This window comes from Lagenorhynchus albirostris, chromosome 2 (genome assembly GCF_949774975.1).
Source record: "Lagenorhynchus albirostris chromosome 2, mLagAlb1.1, whole genome shotgun sequence".
NCBI lineage: Eukaryota > Metazoa > Chordata > Mammalia > Artiodactyla > Delphinidae > Lagenorhynchus > Lagenorhynchus albirostris.
This window is the reverse complement of record NC_083096.1, coordinates 138,251,022-138,276,502: the sequence shown is the minus strand read 5'-3', so window position 1 is coordinate 138,276,502 and position 25,481 is coordinate 138,251,022. Positions and strand designations below refer to the sequence as shown.

General features: G+C 46.1%; 1 protein-coding gene across 1 annotated transcript in view; it reads right to left on the bottom strand.

Annotated features, from left to right (window-relative positions):
- DAB1 (DAB adaptor protein 1) overlaps positions 1-25,481 on the bottom strand; it is a 276,658-nt gene that overhangs the window by 38,333 nt on the left and 212,844 nt on the right. Inside the window, exon 8 of the mRNA XM_060142574.1 lies at positions 20,493-20,552. Coding sequence (XP_059998557.1) covers positions 20,493-20,552 — 60 coding nt within the window. The remainder of the gene's footprint in view (positions 1-20,492; positions 20,553-25,481) is intronic.

Sequence of the window (25,481 nt, the reverse complement as noted above, 5' to 3'; positions counted from 1 at the left end):
TAATTGATATTTTAAATAGCCACATGTGACCAGCGGCTACTGTGCTGGAGAGCTAAGCTCTAGACAACAGATATTAAAACACAAAACAAAACAATTCAGCTGACTGGGTGCTTTCTAAACACTAAACATATTCCTTCCTTATACAGTCTCTTCTATTCTTGTAAAGAATATCCTACCTTTGCATTGACCAGAAGGGTTGTATGGGACAACTGAATTCTTTGCTATGTCTAGACAGTACCGTGAAATCAAATTCAGTTTGCAAAAACAGTAGCCTTCTTCTGGATGTAAGTTTTGTCATTGCCTGGGCTAAGCCAGACCCAGATGTTGGTGGGGTTTTTTTTTTAAAGGAAGTTGAGATTCCTTTAATGGATTTCAAGTGGAAATCCATGGAACCTCATCATCATTCCAACAGAATGGAATCCCCTTTAAGGCCAAAATGTCCCAGCCTACTGGGATTTGGGGCTCAGTGGCGGGACTCAAGGCCTTGACCTAACAGAGCAATCTGTGCTGCTTTGTGGATTTGTCCCTGTAATGACTGAGAAGTTGCCCCTAACTACTCAAAGCTGGGCTGCATTTTAGCAGTTAATTGCCCTCCTTCTGCCAGCTACCATTTTAGGAGGGTCCTAAAGGTTATCTGGAAGGCTAGAGGGTGGAGGGAAATGGTTAGACCTTATAATGAAAGTTACATCTTCCCTCGAAGCGCACACAAGTGTAATATATCTGCTAATCCCTGGGACAATGAAATATTTACATCCAGCTTCCTAAAAATGAAGTTGGTCCTTAAGACAGCCTCCATTTCCCCCATTTTTTTTTGTATTGTGGTAAGAACACGTCATGAGATCTATCTTCTTAACACATTTTACAGTGTACAGCACAGTATTGTTAACTGTAGGCACAATCTCTAGGACTTAATCTTCTTGCATAACTAACTTTATACCAATTAAATAGCATCTCCCCACCTCCCTCTCGCCCAGCTGCTGGCAATCACCATTCTACTCTCTGCTTCTATGTGTCTGACTACTTTATGGACCTCATATAAGCAGTATCCTGCAGTATTTGCCTTTCTGTGATTGGCTTATTTCACACAGCATAATGTCCTCAAGGTTCAGCCAAGTTGTCACATAAGCAAGGACTGACTTCTTTTTCAGGGCTAAATAATATTCCACTGTATGTATATACCACATTTTCTTTATCCATTCAGCCATCAATGGATATTTAGGTTGAAGTGGCCTTTGTTAACATGCAAGAAGAGAGTCAGGATGCAGACTGGTGGTAAAAGGAATTTGCTGGTACTTTATTCAGGGGCATGAGAAAGGTAGACTCCTTGCACGAAGGTGAGGGGGCTACGTTGACTGGACTGTGCTAACGTGAATGAACAAGGGCAGCTGTGGCTGAGGACTCTGACTCTGGAGTCTTGACCTTCCCAATTTTAACCAGGTCAAGAAAACCAATGTGCTTGCATTTGAAAACAATGGTTGCTTTTAAAGTGAGAAATTTGATGTTTTTAGGAGAGGCAGGGTGGGGAAGTGGGCAGAGGGATATTAGAAACAGCAGCTTTCAGAAGACATGGAAGCAAACTAAATGACCATCAACAGAGGAATGTACATATATACAATGGAATATTACTCAGCCATAAAAAGAATGAAATAATGCCATTTGCAGCAACATGGATGGACCCAGAGATTGTCATACTAAGTGAAGTAAGCAAGACAGAGCGAGACATATATGATAACAGTTCTATGTGGAATCTAAAAACAAGTAATACAAATGAACTTATTTACAAAACAGAAGCAGACTCACAGACTTTGAAAACAAACTTATGGTTACCAAAGGGGAAACGTGGGGAGGGGGATAAATTAGGGGCTTGGGATTAACATAACACACTACTATACATAAAATAGATAATCGACAAGGACCTACTGTATAGCACAGGGAACACAATATTCTGTAATAACCTATATGGGAAACGAATCTGAAAAAGAATGGATATATGTATACGCATAACTGAATCACTTTGCTGTACACCTGAAACTAACACAACATTGTAAATCCACTATACTCCAACAGCGGCTTTCAGTTCAAACTTCTACTTTCATTGGTGTTTCCTCGGGTGAATTCCTTCCTCACTCTGAGCCTCAGTTTTCTCCTCAAGAAATAGGAAGAATAATGCTTACAACATGGGCTCGCTGAGAAGAAGTGGCGAGAAGGTGGATGTACATGAAAAGAATTAGCACAGCAAGTGAGAGAGTAAAATCTCTCGAAGGACGTCAGCTCCCTTTCCAAAAGTACAGAAAGGGAAGGAAGGATGGGAGGGAGGGAGGAAGAAGGGACGAGGGAGAGATGGCTGGGAAAGAGACAGAGAGAGGAACGAGAAAGGAAACGAAGAGACAGATGGGGGGAAAGAAAGGAAGAAGAAAGGAAAGGAAAGCCATGGGATTATATGCTTGGTAAGTGAGGGTAGGCGGGTTCCAGGCCATGGCAAAAGTCTGGGAAACACTGGTCCAGGGAAGGAACAAAGTCACCTGGAAGAGACGCTAAACGTGTGGCATGATTTTCATAGGCCAGACATTGGTCACAGCAGGTTCCCTCTCCTGCACCTTTTCCCCAAGCTTGAACCCTGGCAAGGCTGGACCGTTGTGAAGTCCATCAGCCCCACTGTTCATTCCGTCTACCCCGCACCCTTCTCTTCTCCACTGTCTTCCTTATACCTGTTTCAGAACTCAGTGGGCAAGTCTGTGTTTTCACACCTGGGTTTTCTAAAACACATCCCTTATTTTCTTGAAAATACACCTAAGGATGGGATTGGAGGTGCAGTTTGTAGGCTGCTACTGATTATGCGATAAGATACTAAGATCTAAGTCAGCCTGATCTCAGCAACAGTGATAAAGGGAAGGAGATGCTGCCCAGGAAATGATGGTGTCCGTGTTGGGGGGGGCAGTGGTGGGGACACTGATGGCGGTCATAAGCCGTGAAAACCTACCACCCGGTCCCTCCACATCAAATAACTGAGCATCTTCGATAAGACACAGCCCTTGTCCTTACATGGCGTGAGGGAGAAAGAGGAGAAAACGGAATTATCACATGATTGGTGTCATAAGTGAGATGATTCACATGAAGCCTGTAGCATATAGGGCGCAGTTCAAAGTGATGACATGACTCCCGTCTGTGGTTACTACTGCTAGTACCCGATCCCATCCTGAGGGGTCAGACATTTTGAGACAGTGGCAAGAACGGTGCTGGGGATTTTGATGGTATCAACACTGTTGTCACGAGGCAGTGATTATAAAGAGAGAGATGATAATCTGGTGAGAGCCCACATGAGGCCAGTGATGGGGATGGAGAAGAAACGCTGAAAACACCAGTCTACCATGGAGCTTCTCTAGAAGCCCTGGGGGATGACTTCATGCTCTGATACGGGGAAGCTTCCAGGACTCTTGATCCCAGCTCCAACCCATGACCTCACCCCAGAGCTCTGACGTGTGACAAGGAGGAGTTTAGAAAGCGGGGGGACCTTCCTTGCTGTGGATCCTTTGTGGGGGAAGGTGCAGGTTGCAAGATAGCTTGGCTACGTTACTGGCTGTCAACAGAATAAACACACCTGCCCAGGTCTAAACATACAGTGACGACGAGAAACCAAAGGGGAATGATTTCCCAAAGCTTATAATTATTTGTTTTTCCTTCTCTCTTCCTTTACCCCATCTCTTTTTTTAAAAAAAATCCATTATTCTAGTTCCACATTAGCAAAACTCAAGGATTTTTCAAAAACTCCTAACAAGATTTGGCGCCAGTTCAGTACTTTGAAAAGGGGTGAATTAGAATCACAGGAAAGTGAAATTGGCTCCTGTCAGCAGGATGACAGGCTCTCAGCACACTCCTGGGGGGGCGGGCAGGGGGGCTCTCAGACAGGCCGTCAGCTCTTTCTCCGCTGCTGCGTCGCTCTTGGAGAGGCTACTCCTGCGGTCCAGATGGCACCCAAACGGTAACAAGAAATATTGGATGGAGTTGAAATCAAGCGAGAGCAGCAGAGGCTCAGGCTGAAGGCAGAGCAAATCAGAGCAAATCACAAACGGAGAGATGTCACAGCAGAGGAAAAAATAGTCACGGAGGGCTCTGCCTGCTGCTCTGACAGCCGTTCCCTGTAAAATGCTTTTCCTTTTCTTCGCTGGAAGAATGCAGATTTTATATCTTAGGCGTTCATTTCCTTACGCCTTCGTTCCTGGATTCAGCTCTCAAGGCGTTCATTTCATAATTAATAAACTCTCCTTGAACGCCTACACTGGGCCAATATTGTGAGCACCGGGATGCTGTCCCTTCTCTGAGCTGTAACAGTCAAGTGAGGGAAATGGGAGGATGCCCATTCAGGTCAGAGCAAGAGGAGAGTTATGACAGGGGTACCGCACTGAGGATTTTCACGGCGCATGGACCACTTTCACTGCTGCAACGCCATTCACAGGACTGAAGCCAACTCCACTGCAAATGACCAAAACAAGAATTCTGTTCTCATGCGACTGGAATTTGACTAGTTTATCCATCTCTTGAATTTTTCTTTATTGTAAAATTAGGGAACTATCCACCTCACAAGACTGAAGATTTCCCTGTATAAGATTTGCGGTAATAGCTTAATTAGTACAGTGCCTGACATATAGCAAAAAGACCTCCACTAGTGGGTCAACGATTCAGTGGAGTATCCTTTCAGAATACTATGATGATTTTATAGACCTATTTGATGGCATTTTTGAAAGTTTTATGAATTGTAGAATTGCAGAGGAGTAAAATTAGAAGAGGCTATAGAGATCTCTAACACAACTCAACCCTATATTTTTTTCAGATGAAGAAACTGAGGCTTTCAAGTTTTTCAAAATCATGATAATGTTAGTGGCCGAGCTGGGATGAAACCCCAAGTTCCCAACTCCTAGTCTAGTTCCTTTATTTCCATCACAATTCCCCTCATGGGTGAACAGACTTAGAGGAGGCAAGAAGAAGTAAGAGCAGAGAAACCCAGCTCACAATTTACAACAAGGAAACTTAGCCCCAAGGAAAGCTCAGCTTGCTTATATGTAAGACAGCAAGAGAACTGTCTCCTTCACAGAATTCCGAGGATCAAGAGAGGTGACGTTCACCAACAGTCTAGACTTGGAAGGCAGCCTGTAAGTTTGAAGCCAGAGGAAAGCTGTGAGAGCATTATCTAGACTTGTCTCACATTGATTATCCAACCTATAAATAGTTTGTAACTTTGTGTCATGATTTCACCTGCCCTCTTAACAGGTCTCTCAGTATATTCCTTACCGTCTCAGGCCTTGGTACAAGCTACTCCTTGTGATGGGCTGCCCTTCCCATCCTTGTTCATCAGGAGACCCTGGAGACTTGGGTCTACTCACCTGTTCCAAGCCTTCCTCTAAGGCCCTCAGGATGGACTAGATGATCCTCCTCTGGGCATCACACATGTCCAGTTATAATGGTTGATTGCTTTCTCTCTTCTCTACTACAGACTATGACCTCGTGACACTAAGTTCCTTGTATGGGAAACAGTATCTTATTCATCTTTGTATTCCTAATGTCTAAATAGCCCAGGGGCTAACACACAAAAACAAAATACACTGAACTGACAGATTTAAAAAAACAGAAAGAGTAAATGGATGAACTTGCATATACAAGAGAATAGAAAACTGAACAGAAAGAAACTTGGTGATAGCATGATTTACAAGGCAGAGGGCATGGTAGTCCTTATGGTGTTTTCAAATGCTCAGCATGTATGTGTGCGCGCGCACACACACACACACACACACTCACTCACTCACAGAGACATGGCATTTGCTATCGTAAACTCCACAAAGGATGTCGTATCCACTGTCATTTGACCTAATGAGACTTTGTAATCAGAGTAAATGGCTCTGGCTCTAATTTCAAAGAAATACTAGGGGGATGTTCCAGAAAAAGTTATAAGAACAGAAATATGCTATTCTTCTCGCTCTTCTAATATCTGGCTGGCATTTTCTTCTGAATTCAAGTCCTTCCCATTAGCGAGACCCATCGGCGGCTCGAGGGTGGCAGTCAATCTCTGACATTCCTCACTACTCGAAGTCCAGCCAATAATACCTGGCCTTACCATCCTCCCCAGCAAATGATAAAATGATTGCATCCCATACTGTCCAGACTCAAACTTAACAGGTCCAAAGAATTTTTGATCTCCCCAAACCTGTTCTTCCCTTGTCTTCTGATTTCTGTAAAGGCTACCAACTCAGGCCTAGATGCTCAAATCTCCAAGTGTCAAAGTGATTCTCCATCCCTCTCTCTCCCACACCCTGACAGCCAATCATTCTTTAAGAAACTCTGATTCTATCTCTAGGACGTGCCCCAGCTCCTCTGCCTGCCCCTCTCCTTCCCCTCGGCAGCATTCTCTTTTGCCTGGACTGCTGCTTCTAACACTTTCCCCCTTAAGTTCATCTCCCACACGGCAGCCAGAGTGATATTTTAAAATGATCAGATCAGGTTCACTGCCCTGATGAAAACCCTCCACCGTCTTCTGTTACACTTGGGATAAAATCCAAACTGCTTACCATTATCTATACTACTGTCCATGCTCAGCTGCTGCCTCTGAGTCTGAGCTCATCTGCCACCACTCTCCCCTTTCCCACCACACTCTGGCCAACACCAGTCTTCTCCGTGTTCCTGCTGGACCCCTAGAACACTCCTGCCTCAAGGCCTTTGCCCTCGTCTTTCCCTGTCCTGATTCTACTCTCCACCTGGTTGGTTTCTTCTCGTAATTCAGATCTTGGCTCAGGTGTCATGTCCCTAGAGACCTCCTCTATGTACCTACATACAGTCACAGCTCCCAGCTCTTGTCACATTTTCCTCTTCGGTTCTGTGCTCTGAGTGTCTGTTTACTTGCTTGTTGGCAGCCTTCTCCCGTGAACCGTGAGCTGTGCAAGGGACGGGACCTGGTCTGACTTGTATAGCCCCTGTGTCTGTGCGTGACATATGATGGACACTAGACCATATCTGTGGAAGGAGGAAGGAAAGAATGCTTGAACAGAAAAATGCATAAGTGACCAGAGGCTAGTTCTAGGAGGTACCTTCCAGTATTGCAGAAACTATAAAATTAAAACAAAAGGGGCACTTTGTGCGTACTACTATAGGGTCAAGGGAACACCACGTTTGTCACTTTGACACCTGTGCTCTGATCTCTGCCTTTTTTCCTGTTTGTTCTCTGGTGCTGGACACCCCAACTCTGAAGACAATGGAGATAGGGCTACAGGATGGCATATTCAATGAGATCTCATACAGATCCCACGAGCAGAGACCCTCTTTACCTGCGTCCTTGCTATGTCCTATGAAAGACCTTTTTAATTTAATCAGTATCTCTGCTTATGTCACAAGTGGTTGAGATCCTTATTTCTGGTTTTTCTAGGTCCATCAAGTCCCCCAATGTACAAGTTACTCTTGATCCCTCTCTCTCCCACACCCTGACACCCAATCATTCGAAGAAATGCTGATTCTGTCTCTAGAACATACCCCAAACAGTCCATTCTGGTCTAAAGAGAAAGGAATGAGCTAAATAGTAATATTAAGACCTCATCCCTTCTTGGCCAAGCAGGGGTCAAGCAGGATGATAATCATAATAGCTGATGCTTAGACGGAAGTTCCTCTGTATGAACGAGCCACAATTCTAAGGTGCATTCGTACAATAACTCATTTAATTACCATGAAAAATGTAGGTGTTATTGCTATCCTCATTTTCAGAGGAGGGAACTGAGGCACAGAAGGGTCAATGAACTTGCCCAAGGTCACACAGCTAGTAAATGGCAGAGCTAAGATTTTCACCTAAGTGGGTGAGCTTTGAAGTACGTACTCTTAAGAATTATGTTAGGGTGAGGAGAACAAAAGGTGTGAGACAATGTGTGTTTTACGATGAGGGTGAGACGTAAGGGTTCTGGAAGGAGCAGCCACAGTGGGTAGTTCAAGTCCGTGCCAGGTCCACGGCCATCCTCTCTGGAGGACCACGGCCCAATCACACTGCAAGTGTTATCCCTACAGTGATGACAGGGGTAAGGGGGCTAGGACTTCCGAGGTGACAGCGGAAACAACAGCCTAGACACAGACAAAGAGACAAGGCTACCAGATTACAAATACAGGAAGGGGGGAGAAAACCAGAGTACCATGTTGACGGCACGCAATGGTGGGAAGGAGTAATACTGGAGATAAGGCAGCTGCTAAGCTGCTGGAAAGAAACATGATGACACGCCGACAGGACTCTCTGATAGGTAGAAAAATGAGAGGTGGAGAGGCGGAAAAGTAGTGTAACAAGTGAGAGCGAATGTCACCTTAACATGGAGTCGTTCTTTATGCACAAGTGGAGAAGCAAGGGCCTCATCCCACATCATCAGACTTTACTTCCGTCTCCCCTTAGCAACCCAACCTCAACCTTCTCATTCACAAAATGGAGAAAATAATAGTTGTCATGTTAACTAAACTAGATAAACGTAGTGGAGTGTTGGAATCCAGTGGGGGAACTTTGTAAATCTCCCATTATATATAAACATATGCAAGCCTTACCAAAGCAGATCTACAGGGGTGGGGGCCGAGGAAGTTGTGTTTTTAAAAGTGTCACCAATGACTGTTAGGCAATATGGTTTTTGGGAATCACTGAACTAGACACAGCTTGCCAAGCAATGCACACACTCCCTGGCCCCCAGTAAGGGCTCTGCAAATACTTGTTTCTTGTAACGAGGTTTTTACGCTTTAGGTTGGGACTGTCACTGATCTATGTATTTTTGTTCTCCATGATCGTTAATATATCACTTTCTCCTTTTTTACAACTGGAGTTCATTATTCTTCTGCGACCACTAATAACAGCAGTTAAGGGAGAAAGAAAGAGCCTCAACACGATGACTTGTCCAGAAATGCTGAATTACTGTACCAGCAGAGAATGAGTGTCAGCCTCAATGGATGTTTATGGGGAAACTGTAAATTACAGCTCTGCTCGTTAGAGTTGCTGTAGTTAAAGTTCTGTAAATGTTAATGATCTGTATTAGAGGAATAAGGATAGACTCATAGCGGCAGCAGTTAACAGATAGCCCTGAATCCCATTTTCTTAGCATGTCACAGAGCTCCAAGGAATTTGGTTTACGCCCACTGAAGGAGCAGGCGTGCACTGGGGCACCGGTATCTTGGGGACAGTACTGTCTTTGCTTTAGCACAGGTAGCGTGATTGGCAAAGAGTTTCAGGAACAAAATGGATAGAGGGCGCCTCTCTTCTGTTTGAACTCTCACTACGTTCCGGTCTTAGAGACAGCTGGACCCAGTGGGAAGAGCGTTCACTGTGCTTGGGTAGCACGGACCCACACCCTGGTCTGCCTCAGATCACTCCCATTCCTGCCTACCGTCCTCATGGAATTATTAATAGCACCCGCCCCCCATTCCATTTCAAAAGTGACCCAGTCTGGATGATAAACTAGGTCATCCTAGCTTCAGGGTCAGAGAGAGCTGGATTAGATTCTTAGTGATGCCTCTTCTGGCTGTGCTGATTTCACTTCTCTCATCTTCAACAGCCTTTATAGTAGAGAAGAGACCTACATCTTAGGGTTATTTGGAAATGTCTTGACGCAGGGCGTTAAGTGCCTTCCACAGGCCCTTGCTTGGTGGTGCTCAACATTTGGTAGTCACAGTTGTTTGTTATCTTCACCCCACAGCCCTGGCACTCCCCTGCAGGTTCAGCCCCCTCCCCTGTTAAACTTGATCTTGTTGGCATTACTGCTCGGGCAGGGAGAACTGAAGGCACTCCAGCCCCTTACTGCCCCCAGGGACACTAAAAGCACCCTAGAGGTTGAGCCAGGTCTCACTCATCGTCATATTTCTTGAAATACTTGGTACAGTCCTTCGTTCATAGAACAGCTCATAATAATGACTATGGCTAACACTTATTGGGTACTTACTATATGTCAGGGGCTGTTCTAAATGTTTTCCATGCGTTACCTTATTCAAGTCCTCAAAAGAACTCCATGAGGTAGGTACAACAGTCATTATCCTCATGTTATAAGCGAACACACCGAGACTCAGTGAAGTTTAAATAACCCACCCAAGGTTACGTAGCTGGTAATGGAGGGAGAAACTTTGCAAGCCTAAGTAGTCAGTCTTCAAGGCTCACACTTTTAAGTGCCATCCCACGATGCCTACCAAGTACTGAGTACCTACTCTGGGCAAACATGACCGCGATCACATCTGTTCTCGTATTTAATCCTCACAGGAACCCAGTGAAATAGCTCTCCCCACACTGTTAACTGGTCACTAAGAAGAATCCAAAAGATAAAGCACCTTGCCTAGAGTCACACAGTTCAGAAGTGTAAAGCTCTGTGTTTCGCAAATACTGAGACCCCCAACCAGGTGGAAGAAGTTAACCGTATGCTGCCCACAGCCCTTAGACCACAGACCAGTTGAAACCAAAAGGTTGATGACGTTGACTCCCTATTACCTCACCACCAACCAATCAGAAGAACGTCCACCAGCTGATCACATACCCCACGATCTCCCTCCCTCAGCCTGTCTTTTAAAACCTTTCCCCGAAAGCCATCAGGGAGTTCAGGTCTTTTAAGCAGTAGCTCCCTGGATTCCTTGCTGGGCTCCGTGCAATAAACACCGCACGTTCCTGCACCACACCAAAAAAAGAAGTGTAAAGCTCCGAATCACTTCACATTTTGTGCTCTTTCTGCTGTTACTGTCTCCCAAAGACCAGACTCCCGAACTGCATTCAGAATTTGATCATCGAATAAAAAAGCCTTGTTGGGAAAGCCATGTGAAGGAGCTCCTGTCTGCCGCGCAACTTCTCCCACCCACGGAACTAACTGTGGGTTCCTTTGACAGTGGTTCTCACACTACCCTCTTTGCAACTCTTCCCTTCTAGAACCTTCTGTCCTTCAGAGAGAGGAGGGGAGGGGGCTTCCAGGCGGATGGGCCTTGGGGTTCCAACCTGGTTCCAACCACATCTCCTCTTTCATCTGTTTGTCTAGACGGCTACCGGGCACACTTCATTCGAATAAAGATTTCTGGGTTTTATCAAAAGCTTGAAGACCATCCCTCCAGGAAACCAGTGGTAGGTATTTTAGCAGAGGAGTGGAGTGATCACTGTTTTATCCAGATGTGATTTTTGCCAACACACAACTGAGCACGCAGAGCACCAGACGACTGCTGACACTTACCCCTCCATATCTGCATCTATGGGAAACAAGTTTCGGGAATGACTAACAGTGAGCTGTCTACAACTCTGTCTGATTCCATTCATGAGAGCCCTGATTTGCCACCCTGGGAGAGAAAGCCAGATATCATTCAAGGCGATAATGTGACCCGGCCCCAACGTGAGCCAGGGACTGAGAACAGAGAAGGAGATGAGAGGGATTACTACTGTCTTTGGCAAGAACCTGAAGACAGCGAATGGAAGGGCTGAGGTACAAACACTCTTAGAAGTCAGAGTGATAAAACAGCATGTTTGTAAATGACAGGGCTATGGGAGAGGAGATAGGGAGTTTGGTTCAGATCACCTGGTTACCTGACCGCCCAGTTTGCCACCTTGGACGTAGCTTGTGTTTGTCTAACCCTCCACATCCATGAGACCTTCCAGATTCACCCTTGTCATCCACTCAAATGTACACACCTCCCCTACCTACCCCCTTTCTCTTGTCTGCAGGGTCTCACCCTCAGTCCAGACCCACCCACAGTCCTCAGTTGCCTATCCCAGAATGCTTTGCCCTCAGAACCATTCTTGCCGTTCCCTGCTCTGTGCTGAATGACAGTGGCTGATCCCTGTAAACTACATTGCCCAGGCTCCCTTGCCAATCCATCTCCACTTAAACTTGACCAACAGGAGGCAGGGGTCAGAAATTGGATGGTGGGAGGGAGGGAGAAACAGTGAATTTCTTCCCTGCTCTCTTTGGGCAGTATTGTTGCAATGGCTGAGTCTCTCCATGGTTTCCACCAGACAGCCCCTTTCACTATGGTCTCGGCTCCCACCAGGCAGCTCCCTCTGTGGTCTCAGTGCCTGATGGCAGCCCCAGCTCCCGGGCTCTGCCGACACCATTGCCTTCCTTTGTCCTTTTAGTGCTAGGGATCACTCTAGTAGTAACTTCCAACTGGGACTCATCTGGGTTGGCCCACTGTTTCCCATTTGGCTTTTCAGCTTTTCTAACACCTTGGTAACTAGTTCCGCATGTTCTTTCCCTTTATTAAATTGCCTGGTGTGGGTTCTGTTTTCCTGACAGAGACACATAGGTAACTCCACTAGCTACATAACGGTGTCCTCCCCACCTTCCAAGCCACCTGCCGCAGGCCACCAGAGTGATGTTGAAAACTCCAACTCCAACAGTGTCACTCCACCACCTGAAAGCAACAGCGATCTCCCAACAAGTCCCAGCTTCTCAGCACCCCATTTCAGGCCCTTTGCTCCCTGGGGCCGGCTTCCCTTGGTATCCTTGTCTCCTTTCCCATGAAGGCATCCTGTGGTCCTGCCATCCCAGACTGCTCATCAGTCCCTGGGATACGTGAGGCTTTTCCACATTTCAGTTCTTTTAAACATTCGGTTCCCTCTTCCTGAATACTGTTCCACCGTTCTCCAGTGCCAAACTCCCATCATCTTTTAAGATTACACCTAAACTCTATCCCTTGGGTGAAGACCTCACTAAACTCACTCAGGCAAAGTTTACTGCCCCATCCACTCTGCTCCCATAGCATCTTGGACACAGCCTTTCACAACCTTGATTATATTGATTGTAATTGTTTTTATATGTCTATCTTCTTCTTGAGACCATTAAGATTCTTAAGCAGCTGGTCTTGTTCATCTTTACATCTCTAGGGAATAGCACACTGTCTGGCAGGTAGGAGGTTCTTAGTAAATATTTGCTAAATGGATGAGTGAATGAATAAATAAGTGAATAGAAGTTGTAAGGAACTCCAAAAAATAAAAAAGGGCTTTGTAGCAATCAGATGGCTGGGATTACAAAAGTAATGAAGGTCTGTCACTGCAGGTATGTGAATTGAAACCCAAGAGTCAAAGATGTTCATCTGCACTTATCACAAACCTTGGGGGATTCTTGCTTGGGTGGGAAGGCTAAACTAGATAGCATCTCTTAATGTTCCTATTAACTCTAAGATTCTAGAAATTTAGGATTCTATCCCAGGAAAATTTTTAAGTACAGCTAAAAGAAAGTCCACCCAAGAAACATCAGAAGAGGCAAGCTTCTCTTTCATTTGTGGGAATACACAGATTCAGATTCCTTTCCCTCACTTCGGGATGATATCCTCCCTTGTGACACCTATGTTAACTGTGTTGTGATCATTATAATTTCCCTACAAGGTGGCACTTAATGAGGAAGTGAAATTGACAAATGTTCAGACTAGATTTAAGCCAGTTACGCAACATCTTGATCCAGATTTCAAACTAAAGGAAAAACTAACCGCTAAATTGTGAATGAAATTTTATTTGCCATGAACGATGGGGGACGGGGGTGTAGGGAAGAGCTGTCCAGAGAATTCTTGAAATTCTTCACATGAATGGATTGCCTCTTCCTATATTTGCAGCAGAGAAATAGAAATAAATCTAGGGCAAGGAAAACCAAGCAGATGCTGATTGTAGGGGGACAGGGGTCTTGTAGAAAAACACCAAGGAGTTTGGGGGGTTGGGGGAAGGGGTAGCAAAACGGACAGCTTTCTGAGCTTCGGAGGTGGGTGGCTTTCATTGAGATGTGCTCCTTAACATTCAAAAATATCTTTTCAACATCGGGATGAAGAAAGTGCGCCAGACAGAGCGAGGGTTCAGGAATGGCTTAGACACGGCCACGCCCTCATAGAATTCAGTCTAGAGGTTGAGGGAGGTGTTCACAGCCAGGCAGGGAGTGTTGGGCCTCCGGAGCTCTAAGTGCTCAAAACCAATGAGTAATGGGAGATGGGAACTGAAGCCTGAGTACTAATTCTGAGCAGGTGAGGGTAAGGTGATTCTGACCAGGAGACGGAGGACTTTGCATTTTCTTTAATTCTAAAGGCAGTATATTTTAGTGGAAATTGTGTGGGAGCCCGAGTCAAAACAATGTAGGGTTCGAATTCTGACTCTGATCGTGGGTAAGTTACGCGACCTCTCGAAGCCTCCGACTCCTTATGTGTAAATGACAGCTACCTCCTCGCAGGGTTGTGATTACTGAAGGAGAGAAGCCGAGACCAGAGCCTAGGCTGTCCGTGGCACAGAGCAGATGCTCAGCGGGGTCTGCCTGCTTTTTCCCACAGCTACGTTAGCTTTAGATACGGGACATATGGCTACTGTCCTGGCATCATAAAACAAAGGAAGAAACTGAATGGAGGCCTGGACTTCATATCCGATCATCCGGATGTTTACCAGTTTCTCCCAGCCTGGCTCCTTTTCAGGATACAGACAGATCTAGAGCCCTGATTTCAAGCTCTCTAGAAGGACACTAAGGAGGAACAATTTTTTAAGCACCTACTCTGTGCCCAACGCTTGCTCAGTGAGATGACTTGATTATAATACTTGGTAAACTTCTTCCCATCCAGGGCACTAACTTCACAGGGCCAGCCCATAACTTATTGCTGGGCACTTCAGGGTGTGCTCCTTTAAAGCCAGGTGATAACAATGAAGATACGAATGGGGCCTGCGGGGTACACGGCTTCGCAGCTGAGCTACTGGCAGCAAGACGATGAGTTAAGTACATAGGGGCAAATGGAGTGCCAGAGGAGATGAATGATTCTGAGGTCCACCACTGCGGTCACCTTTCCAATACAAGGATTCCCTTATAGCACCATTTATCTGCTGCCTGAACACTCCTAGGGGCGTAGAGCTCGCTACTCTGAGAGGCTGTCCCTTCTGAAAATCAGCTCAGATGGCCTGAAATGTCTTTCTCATCTTGAGCCCAGTTTTGCCCTCTCTTGTCACTAAACTTGAGCCTTTCTCTTAATCATAGGACAGCACGTAAAATAAACAGAAGCAGCTAGTACATACCATCCCTCAATCTTTACTTCCACAGCGTCTCATGAAAGCAACCCCTCGCTATCACAGGAAATGCTTTCACATTGCCGCGTGAGTCTCCCGAAAGGCCTGAGATGCTGGTAGTGGATGGTCATCCGTTCCGCTTTGCAGCCCAGCGAAAAAAAGTCTCAGGAAGTCGAAGTGATTGACAAAGGGAGGAAAGAACCTCAGGGAGGTCTGATCATTCCTTTCAATTTCTGAATCCGTGTTTCACCAAAAAGAAATTAATGTCGAGGTCAACGTATCCATTTGACAATCTGTGTCCTTCCTATTTACCACCATGCCAAACTTTTCAGAATCTCTCTTTTGCAGGCCGGGAAAAGTTCAGCTAGAATTCACGGGCTCATTATTACCAATAATTAGAAAGTCTTTTATGCCTAATACAACTACATAAAAGGCTTTTAAACTGGGCAATTTAAAAGGTGAAGGATAAAAGATCTTTTACAGCTGAAAGAATATTACATGAGGGCGTAAGCGGAGGGGAGAAGAAAAGCGCAGAGTATTTCTCATGCAAAAATGGCATAAGTCATACTAAGATTTAGGCCTGTGTCGTTGAAACAGTGTGACCTTCACGGTAAGTCTCAACCAAGTTCAGTGCCGTGGGGCATAAAAGGGTCTGAAATGGGCCCTTCAGCAGCCTGTGAATGCCCCGCTGTGGAACCAGATCATGTCCAAAGGCTAACAGAGTGCAAAAAGCACTAAATAATGAACGCAGACACTTTCTTCCCTACTTAGGAATGTGCTTTTTTGACATTCCCAAAGAGGCCAGGGTATTTGTCTAAAAGAACATGACAGCATGGTCAGTCAGCTGGCAGAAAGGGAGACTACCTGTTTTCCCCCAACGTCTTTGAGAGGGAAATTGATGAGAAACGGATGAGAAATTAACCAGGTCTGAGTGCTGCTAAGTAAAGGCAGTATGGACTCAGAAGCCAGGACCCCAGTGATCTGCCCAGAAGTGCTTCCATGCCTCATCTGCCTGTTCATAACCTGCTCATCCTTCAAGGCTTTGCCCAAGTTGTACCCTCTTTCCTGAAACGTTCCTAACTCTAGCCATCCAACATCTCCTGTCAGCAAGCATTTATGCCACTGGATTTCAGAGACCCTGACATAGAAATAGACTCACATATTGAAGATACAGGAAAGATTAGCCCCTATGCAAAGCTTTTGACTGCCTGGACCAGGAAGGGATGAAATGTATATTCCTAGGAGTGAGTGGGATTAATCCTTATCTGGGCTTAGAGTTCCCAGGAAATGGTGGAGGGGAGCAAAGCATGACCTTAAGGACAAATCTGCCGGAAGAAGGGGCTATTACAGGTGCAAAGTAAAATAAGCAAACAAAAGCATCCTAACGTGTTATTTGAGAAAACAGAACAAGAAAAGGGTCAGTACATCTGAGCATCTTATGGTCATGGGACAAGGGGGATGTAAAACTACCACAGGGATGAGTAAATGTGAGGGAGTGAAGACATGGAATTGGCTTTCTGCCTAGACCTGGGGCCCAGCTAATCGAAACAAAACTTTGCTCCCATAAGTTGATGCACTGAGGTGGGTAAGAACGCTATAACAAACACAGTGAATTCTAACTTCTGCTGCCCTAAAACTCTGAAATCCCCAATACATCAAATTTGCCACCTTACTGAGGATATCTCTGACCATGGAACAGTGATGACGAGCCACTAGACAGAGGTCTAGACAGAGGTCTAGACAGAGGTTCTAGAGCTGAGATCAAGGGATCCCGTCGGCTTCAAGGACTACAAAACTTTACATGTGCACACATGTTTCTTTCTGGGGAAAGAGTCTACCAGCAAAATCTCAAAGAGATCAGAAATCCCAAGAAGAGTTACCTTAGGGATAGTGATGATTAAAAGTGATTCCTGTCCTCAAGGAGCTCACAGAAAAGTAAGGAAGACAAATAGAATAATAGCTCACAGCTACTGAATCCTTACAGTGCACCAAGCACTGTGCCGATTCACATCCTTAAGCCCATTTATTCTTTAGGCAAAAACTACACAGGGCTATTGTTAACCCCGAAGTCCAACGGCTCACATGGATACATTAAGAGAAAATAATCCTTTATGATCATTGCAAAGAGAAGGACAGAGGTATCCCAGAGGGGCTGATTACTCTGGGGTAAGAAAGGCTTCCCAGAGGAGGTGTGTCATCACCTAGAATACTTGGCGATCCCCAGCTCCGTGAGAACTGTTGGCTGGTACCCTGCTTGTTAGAGCAACAAATGGAAATGTTTGCATTTAATCTACTCCATATCCCCACATAAATGTTTCCTTTAATCTTCTAAACAAAGCTACAGGGTAGGCGTTACTTTCTTTTTACGGATGAGGACGTTAAGGCTTAGAGATGCAAAAATCTACTCAAGGACCCTTAGTAGGTGGCCAGGATGAGAGCCACACCCAGATCTGACTCTGAAGACCCGGTGGCCATTTCTTTCGGGGCTAGTTGGTGGCTTTCCCCAACCACAGCCCCAAGCTGAGTCCCTTATTAGGACTCCACGCAGACCCGTCCCAAGGAAGAAGAAACCAGGTGGTCCCTAGACCAATAGGCCATTGGGCAGTCTCCCTTCTTGTGGGAAACTTGTGGGAGCCCCAAACTCCCTGGAAGCTGCCTAACATGGCCTACTTTGGTTGTCTTTGGTTTGTCTTTCTGGGTAAGGAGCAGGTGGTGAGGGAGCAAATAGTGACAACATGGCAGGGATTTTCGGGGCACAGAGGTATCCTAGGGAAGGTACGCTCAGCAGAGAGGCAGGGCTTCCGGGGGGAACCTGGAACACAGGGAGATGTCAGAGCAGCGGGGGACATGGGGTATGCAAAGCACCTCTGGGAGGTTTAGGCAAGTGGGACAAACTTTCCAATACATCGACTATTATCTCCTCAAATCATCTTGCAAGTTAGGTTCCAAAACCCCTTTTGGAAGATGAGAACACTGAGACTCAGAGGGGCAAGGAGACCTATCAGATGTCCCACAGGCAGTAAGAACAGGAACTAAGATTCTAGCTGCATCCATCTGCCTCTAACTTGAAATTGTGCTTTTCACTTCCTGCCTCTCACAGGCTTTTATTAATACTCAGGTAGTTCATGGAAAAGCCATCACCATCACCATCAGATCGTTCTAGGACTTTATGGAAGAGTGGGTTGGGAGCCACTGCGGGCCATTCAGGCAGCTCCGATATTTTCCAAGCAAAACCTCGGTATGTATCGTTAATGACTATTTTGGAATCAGAATAACAGGGAATTCCCATTAAAAAAAGTAGCAGGGATTATCATAAATTCCTTCTACGGGGTAGATATGATTATATATAATAAATATATACTATTCCTAGAGCAGCTGTGAACCAGACCCGGGCTTGCTCCTGGTAACACAAGGACCTCAGGAAGCTCCTGGAAGGAATGAGGAAGAAGAAGAATTCCAACACTGTGTGGTCAGAGGTATTCCTGGAAGAATGAGAAAGTCTCCCCAAAACACAATGCTTGACACTAAGCTAGGATGTTGGGGGAAGGCGCGACTCCCCCAGGAAACTGTAGAGTTCCATCGAGCTGGACCAGGAGAGGGCAGGTGAGAGATACAGAGAGGCTGGGACCCGAGTGCCGGGTATGTCGGGCTGAGGAGTCTGGAGTTTTTTTTGGTTTTTTCCGGAGCTATTAAGCATGGAGGTGGTGTGGCCAGATGGGTTAATAACTTCGCAAAACCAAGGCGGCAAATGGAGCATGTTTCCTCCTGTATCTAAGCCTGTTAGGGGCAAGTGAGGCAATTTAGGCACACACTGAATTGGAGGGAGCTGTGTGATAGCGGCTGGACCTAACTGAAACTCGAAGCGCAGACCGGTGTCTCCATGACACAGAGGCTTGATTAAACGCAAAGGGCTCGGGGAGAAAAACTGCTCTTTCCCTGAGCGGCACCACGCTGCATGCCTCCTACTCTGTTTCCAGGCTCGGGGTTTTTTAAGGGGCTGGTATTCAGACCTGTCTTTTCAGTAAAACTAATGTGCATTGGGGTTTTGGAAGCAGTATTTAGGTGGGATATGGTGGTTTCAAGGTATTGGCAGAGTGGGGTAGAGAAATGGACATGGATCCGAAAGAAAGTTCACTAGGAAAAAGGGGAGCAGGGGCAGCGGAGGGTAAGAAGGGACCAGAAAGACTCCCAACTGGGGAATCCAGAAGCTCAAATCAGGAAGGCGCAGCAAAGGCTCGTCTTGCCCCTCCAGCCATTCAATGTTTGAATCCCTGCTCCCTGCCTCCGCCCCATAATCTTTCTGACAGGTGGTCTCCAAGGCTCTGCGAGTATAGCTCCAGTGACAGGGAGCTCACTCCCTTGGGTGCTAGAGTTCCACCCTTGAGCAGCTCTCACTGTCAGCAGGTCACCCTCACTCGGAGTTCGAGCTGGCTTTCCGAGAGTTGGCTGATACAGAGCAGTATAATCCCCCTTCCATTTAACGGCCCTGTGGATGCCCATCTCCATATTTATGGTTTCCTTTCTCCAGGCCAAACATCTCCAGGCCCTTTAGCTGCCCCTCATGGGATGGGGTTTCAAACGTTATTATTAATCTCATCTTGAAACATGTGGGATTGTCTTTAGGTCTCTCACAGTATGGGGTCCACAACTGATAACAATGGTCCAGATAAGGTCACTTAGCCTCGTAACAGCTGTTAGGACCAGAGCTGGGATTCTTGAGGGTCAGCATGACTTCAAAGCCCATGCTCTTTCCGCTCATTGTTTAATGAGATCAACAGTGACTAAACGCCCCAGTTCTTCTTACATAAGCTGTGGCAAAGTCACATGTCTCCCTGCTCAAGAGTCTGCACTGGCTCCCCAGGGCTGCCTGGATTATGTGGAGGGTGCCTTCTGACTGCCAGCTGAAGGCCTTAAATATGGTTCCGAGCCCAGCAGTGGCACAGAGCTGAGGATTTTCCTTTGTGTCTCAGGTTTCCAGGAGTACCACTAGCAGATGGGGTCCAGGTATATAGTGGGCTCTCTGGGTTCTCTGCGAGCCCACGATACCTGCTACAGTGTGCTGCCCACTGGCTGGACCCTTATACACTCCAAAGGCTTTGGCCAGCCCTCCCTCTGACCCTCTGAAGCTTCTTGACCACTTTCAAACTGGGTGGACAACTCTCTTCCGAGAACCAAGAACTGCCCCCTGCTTGACCAGGTATAATGAAGTCTTTGGCTGGAGACTTTTTCCATAAAACACCTGAGATTCTGAATCCCTTGGACACAGTAGTTCGCATGATTCAACTCATTTCCACTCATGGGGCCAGACCTTCATGCAGACCGGCACCCCCTCCTTGACCCCATCATTTCCGCCTCATGCCCCCTTCCCCCTGACCCACTGAGGAGCTCCCCAGCAAAGCCATACAGGTTGGGACACGTACCCGGAAGGGCGGCTCCCTTCCTCGGACTGCAGACATAGCGTCAACATAAAGCCGGTCATGGGAACCCAGCAGAAGGGAGGAGATATACTTACACTTACAGGTTGACTTTTTGGCACATCATAAACACCTTCCTTCTTTTGGCTGGTGGGAACCTATGGAAAAAGCAAACGTGACACAGTCAAAACACTCTGGTGCTACGCTCTCCAAGAACCAAGCAACCAGGCTTCCCCTCCAATGGCTAAGTATGTGTGAGCGCAGCCCCTGAGGGGCCCAACTTCCAGAAGAAGGGGCTGCTGGGATCATGAAAGCTGTGGGTGAGGTTCCTTCTCTCAGGAAAACTGGAGGACGAGAGGGGGGATGTGAATCATTCTACAAGGGTCTGCCATGGGGCTCCTCACAGAACCACAGCATAGGAGGCAAAATGCAGAGACCTCAGAGATCACGGGTGGAAAAAATAATCCTCATCTCACCGAAGACAAAAGTGAGGCCCAGGGAGGTGCTAGGAGTTGCCTAAAGTGATTAAAAACAGTTTGCAGTGGAGTTTGAACTAGTCCATGCTGATTTGAGATGCAGGGTATTTAAAATACAGTAAATATCAAGGTCCTAGGACAAAGTACAGCTTCTGTTGGGATCATGTACAAACCATCTGATAATCACCAAAGGTTTCTGCTCAAGAAAAGGGCCCATCAATGGCAGGAAAAGCGTGAGCGAGAATCCAGAAAATCACTGATGGTGTTTTGGTTTTTTTTTTGCGGTACGCGGGCCTCTCACTGCTGTGGCCTCTCCCGTTGCAGAGCACAGGCTCCGGATGCGCAGGCTCAGCGGCCATGGCTCATGGGCCCAGCCACTCCGCGGCATGTGGGATCTTCCCATACCGGGGCACGAACCCATGTCCTCTGCATCGGCAGGTGGACTCTACTCCCGCTACCAGGGAAGCCCTCTGATGGTTTTTAACGCTTATCTGTAACTTCTTCCCTCCCTCTCTTCTCTTCCTCATCCATCTGCTCTTATTGGGCCACGTGGTAACTATCAAGCCCTAAGCAGGTCACTTAGCTCCTCTGAGCTTCACTATTATAAACTGGAGCTACTGACTCTGCTACTCGCTCAGGTTACTGAGAGGATCCAAGAGAAAAGAGAGTAAATAATCAAAAACTATTAGGTACCATCATACTGTAAAGTGTTCGAATGATCATTTCTTTTACCATTGATACATTATGTAAATATGTATCTAAATACATATGAATAACTGTGGATGCGTGAGATACTTTTCAAATCAGTCAATCAGGGGCCTTGCTCTGAAACATTCCAGTTGGAAAGCAATCACTAGTTCATCCTCAGCAACTAGCGAAGCTTAACGCAAACCTCCATGGGAGGTAACAGCCAGCAGTGGTTTTCTAAATGTCTGATAACCTGTCTTTCTTTCCATCAGACAGAGAGCCCCTTAAAAGCAAGCACAGTGCCTAACAGCCAGTAGGCATTCGGTAGGTGTCTGCTGGGTAAGTGTACCATTGAGAACTGTAGAGAATAGTGAAGAAAAAGACAAAGTATCTTTTAGGCTGGGACCAGCTAACCACACCATTCTTCTTAAGATAAGTAAGAATTTGAGCTTATTCCTTGAGTCCCCTTGTCATTTTCACTCTCATTTACCTTAAAATCCTTACAATAACCCTAAGAAGTTGTTATTATAATCTCCACTTTACGTAGTAGAGAGTGAGGCTCAGAGTTGTTCGGGAAATTTGCCCAAAGCTTCAAAGGTGGTAAGTGATCAGATTCAAATGTAGCTCATTCTGGCTACGGAACAAGACATTTATCGCTAACAGTATGAGCTAACACTGCTAGGGCACTTTCTGTGTGCCAGGCATCACGCTAGACATTTGTGTTTACATACATTCTCATTCTCAGTCTTATCAGGTGAGGATGACAATCGTCCCCATGCTGCAGAAGAGGAAAAGGAGCCCTGGAGGGGGTCCCTCAGTCCGTGAACGGAGAGCCAGGAGCTTAAGCCTGGGCGGTCTGCCTTTGAACTGCTACAGCACATACAGCTGCAGCCCACCCCTGTCCCCACCATTCCCACAGCAGTTTCAGGTGCCTCTTGTCCTCTGACTTCACATCCTACACTCCCAGAAGCTCGTGCACATTCTTGTGAAAAACATGACTCTGAGTGAGCATGGCTGCGCAAAAGATGTACTTTCAGAGCCGCTTCTGCAAACCTTACTTTGCTGGTAGTCCATGAAAAATGTAATCTCTTTGCTCCTGATAAGTGAGCTCTGTCTAAAAGGAATGCTCTAAGAATGCCTACAGAGTCCTTGTTAACGAGGGCCAATAAATTACCAGCCCTCATTTTTATTTTTTACTAGCTCACCCCTGCCTGAGCAAAACAAACAGTGTTTTTCTATTCCCTGTAATTCACTGCTCACTATGGGCACTTAGCAAGTTGAACCACAGCTGACTCTCAATTATGCCTGCAAATGGAGGAGAAGCAGTGGGATGGCGAAACCCAAACTGTGCATAATTGAAAAAAGCTTTTCTGCTTGGTTGTCCCATGGGTGAGATACCAATCTGCCTGTTTTTCCTTTAAGATTTATTTCTGCCGGGACATCTTCTTGGGAGACTTGTCTGACTCTCTAGGACTGATCTGAGCCTTCCTCTGTACTCTTGTAACCTCTGGTGCATCCCTTCATTAAGAAATAAGTTACCAAGAACCTATTAAGTGTCACACACTGCGCTTTACCCAGGACAATGGTGGCGAACAAGATGAATACGGCCCCTGATTTATCGGCGCTCCTTGACTTGCTGGGGGGAGATGGGAAAGTCATCAGGCTATTGAAGGAGGGTGTAAAATGTGCTTTATCTTATAAAGGAGCTGTCCAACCACATTGCAGCTTCCTGGTCACTCTGAATTCCGACTGATCTATAAGCTTGCCGAGGGCAGGGCGGTTATATTATTATCCTTGTTTCCCCATCTGTAAATGGAGTTTAAACAAGAAACTTCTAAGCATCAAACATTTACCACACGTGTGCTGAGGACAGAACACTAGAAGAAGCGCTAAAAGGATGAAGGTCAGAAAGTGCCTGGGTCCTGATTCTCATCTCCCCCGGTTGGTCCATCCTGTCTGCAGACCATTTCAGTAACTCGATGGTGTGCAGAGTGATAACAGTTCTGGACCAAAAGGAGGCAGGAGGTCTGGTTCCTAATCCCGGCTCTGCCACAGGCTGTGTGACCCTGGAGAGGTCACTTTGCTCTCTGAACCTCAGTTTCCTCATCTGGTTGTCATGAGTACCCAAGGAGTTACCTACAATCGCCTTGAAGGTGGGGACCTGGCTGTGGTTGCTATTACATCCTCACGTGCCTGGCACAGGCTAGGTGCTCCATACATAATTACCTTTTGAATGAACGAATGAAATTAGTCTAAAAGCTATACATTAAGGACCATCCATACAGAAGACACTTTTAGTGCAGCAACATATTAACAGGATGGAGAGACAGGTTAAGAGCTGGGTGACACAGGATTAGAGACATATCATTTTAAAATAACAATATGTGATATCTTGGGTGATTAAAAATGATTTTTGAATGAACAAACTTGGAGAATGTGCCCTTGGTGAGCTGTGATTTCGCTTATGCTGGAAGCTTGTTAATGTATGAAAGAACACTGGGTTTAGAATCAGAGGCTCTGGCCTTGGGCCCATCACTTAAGTATGAAGGACTTGAATTTCTTACATTTAAAATGATAGTCATCACAACTGTTCTCATCTCACGGAGTTACCGGAAGGGTGATGGGTAAAAACGCTCTGTACCGTGAGGCTCTGTGCTGTTTTCAAAAGACAACTGATACTTTTTTCTGAGGCATGCAAATAGAAACACAATTATTATTATTAATCCGGTTTGGAGAATGGCACTGAGCCTCAAAGAGAGGTGACATTTACTCAAGGGTCTTTCCCTCCCTTGTGTTGGAGTTACAAATAGCAAAGTCAAGGCAGGCTGCAGCTTTCCGCGGGGCTCTCTGGCAAGATGAGGCGAGCGAGTCATGTTCTCCTTCACTTAATACATCATCAGAAGACGTCTCGAGCAGCATCTGATATTGATGGCATTAGGAAGTAAAAGGAACTGACACGTACACAGAACCTACTAGGTACCAAGTGCTGTCCTGGTTGCTTGACATCTTCACGCCACTTCTAGAAGCAGAGAATACAGTACCCCTATTTGGTAGCCCAGGAAATTGAGATACAAAAGTGAGGTACCTCACCTGAGGCCACAGAACAGTTAAAAACTTAGGCCCTCATTCCCGAGAACAGAGGATAAATAAACTCAAATCTGAGACTACCCTGATCAAGCTGAAGTATAAGAAACATTGCAAGCTACTCAGGAGGCATAGATATGGAACACTTGTAGGCCCTACCAAAACCCTGAGGCTCCCGATAGCAGCTCCCTAAGAGCCCAGCCTTACCTTTAGGCCCAAGAGCTTATCTCTTGTTAAGCAAACTGAGGCCCGGTGGACTGGTACCTTCGTATTAATGATGGACAGATGGGAAGATCCTGGGCATCAGAACCGTTAAAACAAGTGTGAATTTTAGATAGTGACTTGAAACCTACACAGAATCTACTTGTAAAACTCAGCATCAAAGACATTCTAAGCTGAAAAGAGCCTTGGATTTATTTTGTGTACAGAGGTCAGAGAGACCTGGCTACGAGCGGGGGCTTCTACCTCTTGCTAGCTCTGTGACCCTGGGCAAGATACCTTACCTTTGCCAGGCTCACTTTCCTCATCTGTAAAGTGGAAATAATGATATAAGGGACTTGGGGCTGCTGTGAGACATAATAAGATACTGCATGTAAGCGCCCGTTCACAGGGACCTGGCTCTGTAATTGTTACCAAACCCCGCCCCCCCCACACCCCATTTCCAAGAGTCTTGTTGCTCTGTAAAGCAAGCCAGCATCTCCTCTAACAGTCCTATGATGAAGCACTAGTTGCAAAGAACAGAAAAGGGCCATGCCCGAGAGACTCTTCAGTCTTATTTGCTCATTTTACAGATGAGTAAACTGAGGCCCAGAGAAAGAAAGGAATTGAAAAGGTGGCTTA